The 4455-nt window shown below is 45.7% G+C and overlaps 2 protein-coding genes across 2 annotated transcripts in view; both read right to left on the reverse strand.

The window, feature by feature from the left end:
* ndufaf3 (NADH:ubiquinone oxidoreductase complex assembly factor) overlaps window positions 1–470 on the reverse strand; it is a 7095-nt gene extending 6625 nt beyond the window's left edge. Inside the window, exon 1 of the mRNA XM_043708425.1 lies at window positions 260–470. Within this exon, the coding sequence (XP_043564360.1) occupies window positions 260–309 (50 nt within the window). The 5' untranslated portion in view covers window positions 310–470. The remainder of the gene's footprint in view (window positions 1–259) is intronic.
* Window positions 471–3334: 2864 nt separating this feature from the next.
* Window positions 3335–4455, reverse strand: part of LOC122559114 (cytochrome b-c1 complex subunit 1, mitochondrial) — a 36437-nt gene continuing 35316 nt past the window's right edge. The window contains exon 12 of the mRNA XM_043708426.1: window positions 3335–3593. Within this exon, the coding sequence (XP_043564361.1) occupies window positions 3529–3593 (65 nt within the window). The 3' untranslated portion in view covers window positions 3335–3528. The remainder of the gene's footprint in view (window positions 3594–4455) is intronic.

The following is a 4455-nucleotide window of genomic DNA, read 5'->3' on the forward strand; positions in this document are numbered from 1 at the left end:
GAGGGAGTGTCGCACTGTTGGAGGGTCAGTGCTGAGGGAGTGCCGCACTGTCAGTGGGTCAGTGCTGAGGGAGTGCTGCACTGTCGGAGGGTCAGTGCTGAGGGAGTGCCGCACTATCGGGGGGTCAGTGCTGAGGGAGTGCCGCACTGTCGGAGGGTTAGTGCTGGGATCTTGCTGTGTAGTTAGTTGCTAAGTTTCCTCCGACATTGATTTTAAAGCCCGAGGATCTGACCGGCGTCACAGAAATGCAGCTCCTTACCTTCCCCGGAGTCTGGTGCCAATTCCCCGCCAAACCGCTGCCGCCGCCATTGCTCTCCGCCCCGGGTCAGAGGTCAGGCTTAACGACAAGGATCTTCGCGGCAAGAGCGGTCCCTTCTCGGCGCTGCCTCTGCCGCCACCTGTGGCCGCTCCCCGCCAGTGCAGCTACCATCTCCCTCCAGCTGCCCAGGCACCAGCCTCCCTGACCCTCATCACATCAGGTTCAGGATTAGTGATGCTGGAAGAGCACAGCAGTTCAGGCAGCATCCGACGAGCAGCAAAAGCCCTTCATCAGGAATAAAGGCAGAGAGCCTGAAGCGTGGAGAGATAAGCTAGAGGAGGGTGGGAGTGGGGAAGAGAGTAGTATAGAGTACAATAGGTGAGTGGGGGAGGGGATGAAGGTGATAGGTCAGGGAGGAGAGGGTGGAGTGGATAGGTGGAAAAGGAGCTGGGCAGGTAGGACAAGTCCGGACAAGTCATGGGGACAGTGCGGAGCTGGAAGTTTGAAACTAGGGTGAGGTGAGGAAACTGTTGAAGTCCACATTGATGCCCTGGGGTTGAAGTGTTCCGAGGCGGAAGATGAGGCGTTCTTCCTCCAGGCGTCTGGTGGTGAGGGAGATCACCTACCTGCAGACAGATTCAGATCCCAACTTACTGCCATTCTGAACATAAGTCTTGTTGGCCCTCAAACCTACTCAACCATTCAATTAAATCATGGTAGATCTGCTGTGAATCATCTCCAGTTCCTTATCTGCTCCACTTCCCAACCAGCCCCACCGTGAAAATATCTTTGTCAAAAATCTCATTGCATCATCCCAGAAGCTGCTTCATCAATGACCTTCCCTCCACCATAAGGTTAAAAGTGGAGGTGATTGCAGTGTTCAGCACCATTCACAACTTCTTAGGCATAAAAGCAGTCCATGTTTCAAATGGAGTGAGGCTTGGACGATACATCATCTGGATGAATGCAGCTCTAAGAAACAAGACAGGCAGCATAATGTACTGTGGACATGGGGAAGTCTATTCATGTACTGCTCCTGGAATTTGACAAGTTTCCCCATAAAAGGTTTTATTCCACAAAGTAAGAGCTAATGGTCTACTAGGTAACAGGTTGTCAGAAACCAGAGACAATGCACAAATTTTTTTTTTGCCTGATTATCAGAATGTCATAAATGGAATCCCACAAGGGATCCATTGTGGGACTTCAACATTTTATAATTTACTTCAATGACTTGGATAGAGGAATCATAGGTATGATAGATAAATTTTCAGAAGACAAAGATAATTGGGAAAATATGTTGCAAATATGATGATTCGAGGATGCAAACTTGTAAGTTAAATCAGCAATACCTGGAATATGGTAAATATTGTCAGAAAACATGAAGTTATTTACTTCGGGCAAGATGAATAAAAAAGCAGAATATTATTTAAATAGCGAGTTACTGCCGAATTCTTAAGTGCAGACACAGGTGTTCTAATGCATGAGTATGCAAGTACAGCACATAGTTAAGGCTAATGGGATGCTATCCTTACTTACAAGAAGAATTGATCATAAAAGGCAACTATCTTTCAGTGAGAAAGGACATTAGTCATCTTGAATACACTGTAGATTGGGTCTCCTTGTTGAAGGAAGCCTGGGGGTTGGTTAGCTGGATGACTGGTTTGTGATGCAGAGTGACACCTACAGCATAGGGTCAATGTACTGACTGAGTTTATCATGAAGGTCTAATCTTCTCAAGAGATGTGGTGACCCTCAGGTTAAACCACCACTCATCATCTCTCCCTGAGAGTCTGGAACTATGATGACTTCATTTATTTTAAAGGAAGGATATAAGTGCATCAGGCATAGCTCATAAATTCACTAGTGATACCTGGAATGAGTGGGTAGTCATGTGAGTATAGGAAGGCTTGTTCCTCCCACAATCCAAAGATGTGCAGGTCAGGTAAATTGGCCATGCTAAATTGCCCATAGTGTTAGGTGCATTAGGGATAAATATAGGGTAGGGGAATGGGTCTGGGTGCATTACTCTTCAGAGGGTCGGTGTGGACTTGTTGAGCCAAAGGGCCTGTTTCCATACTGTAGGGAATCTAATCTAAAAGCTTGGATGGCAGCTTTCAGGGATCTACGCACACAGACACCAAGATTCCCCTGCTGATCCACACTACCATTACCCCAGAACTCTGTATTCCTGTTACTCCTTCCAAAGTGAATTACCTCACACTTTGCCCCATTCAACCCCACTAACCACCTCTCAGCCAATCTCTGCAGCGTCCATACTGTTCACAAATCTGCCTACGTTAATGTTGCTTGCAAATTTACAAACCATAATCCTTCTGAAGAAGGGCTTATGCCCGAAACATCGATTCTCCTGTTCCTTGGATGCTGCCTGACCTGCTGCGCTTTTCCAGCAACACATTTTCAGCTCTGATCTCCAGCATCTGCAGCCCTCACTTTCTTTCAAACCATCCTTCTACGCCCACATCCAGATCATTTATAAAAATGACCAACAGCAGTTACCCCAAAACAGACCTTTGTGGTACACCACTAGTAACTGAATTCCAGGATGAACATTTCCCATCAACCACCACGCTCTGTCTTCTTTCAGCAAGCAAATTTCTGATCCAAACTATGATATACACATAATGTGGAGGGAGGTGGAATCAGGTTGAATGAGAGCGGTCAATGTGATTGTTTCGTTGTGTATTTCTCTATTAACATTTTGCTGGGCTATCTGAGCAAGCAATGAGGGATAGTGCCATTGTTCAGATTTCTTCAAGGGCTAGCACAGGCAAAATGAGGCATAATCCTCTGTCAATGCTGTATGATAAAATAACTGCATGAGGATTAGTGCGCATCTTCTGTGACCAACAGTTATTACAGGATATATTCTGCAGGGTGACAATTCTGGAGAATCAAGAAAGAGGGGTGCTCTCAGTCCTACAGCAGAGTTCATGTTCCATTATGCATTAAGGATCTCCCCACCAATCTCTTAAACAAAAAGGCACACCTCCCACAGCACTGTCAGTGAACAAACTAACCTGAGGTAATGATTTCTGTTGCAATTCACAGCCAGGATTTCAGATAAACAGACACCTTTATATGTTCTGTACAGTTGGGTTACAGAGATCACTTTAATAACTCTCCTACATTTCAAACAAGCTGTCCACCATTTCAAATTTACAGCACAAAATCGATGACCGAGCGAATGGGTGAGGCTGCCCTGAGACCAAGGGCTCAATGTAGGAAACAGCTTCACTCCTGGAGCTGGCTCACAGACGCAGCCAGTACATGGCGCTCCGGATTCGGTTATAATCTGGTAACTGCTCTATTGGACCTGTCGGAGACAGAGATAGAAGTCAGTGAACAAATTGGCACGTTGCCACCAGCAGGAGCAGAAATATCAATCTGAGTGATGCTGTGCCGTTTCCCAAGTCTGATTTAAAAAACAGGTTGAAAGAACACACTTCTTGTATTGAGGTGATGGAGTGATGCAGTGGTAATAATAATAATCTAACCTCATATAATGCCTTGGGAGCATGAGTAAAAAGCTGGAAATGTGTTGCTGGAAAGGCGCAGCAGGTCAGGCAGCATCCAGGGAACAGGAGAATCAACGTTTCGGGCATAAGCTCTGAAGATGGACAAGGGAGATCCGGTGGATGTAGTGTACCTGGACTTTCAGAAAGCTTTTGATAAAGTCCCACATAGGAGGTTAGTCAGCAAAATTATGTATTGGGGGGCAAAGTACTAACTTGGATTGAAAGTTGGTTGGCTGACAGGAAACAAAGAGTAGTGATAAACAGCTCCTTTTTGGAATGGCAGGCAGTGACCAGTGGGGTACCACAGGGATCAGTACTGGGATTGCAGCATTTTACAATATATTAATATACTAATGGTATTAGTAATAACATTACCAAATTTGCTGATGATACTAAGCTGGGTGGAAGGGTGAAATGTGAGGAGGATGTTAGGAGATTACAGGGTGACCTGGACAGGTTAGGTGAGTGGTCAGATGCTTGGCAGATGCAGTTTAATGTGGATAAATGTATGGTTATCCACTTTGGTGGCAAGAACAGGAAGGCAGATTACTACCTAAATGGAATCAATTTAGGTAAAGGGGCAGCACATAGAGATCTGGGTGTTCTTGTACACCAATCAATGAAGGCAAGCATGCAGGTACAGCAGATAGTGAAGAAGGC

This window comes from Chiloscyllium plagiosum, chromosome 18 (assembly GCF_004010195.1).
Source record: "Chiloscyllium plagiosum isolate BGI_BamShark_2017 chromosome 18, ASM401019v2, whole genome shotgun sequence".
NCBI classification, from domain to species: Eukaryota; Metazoa; Chordata; class Chondrichthyes; order Orectolobiformes; family Hemiscylliidae; genus Chiloscyllium; species Chiloscyllium plagiosum.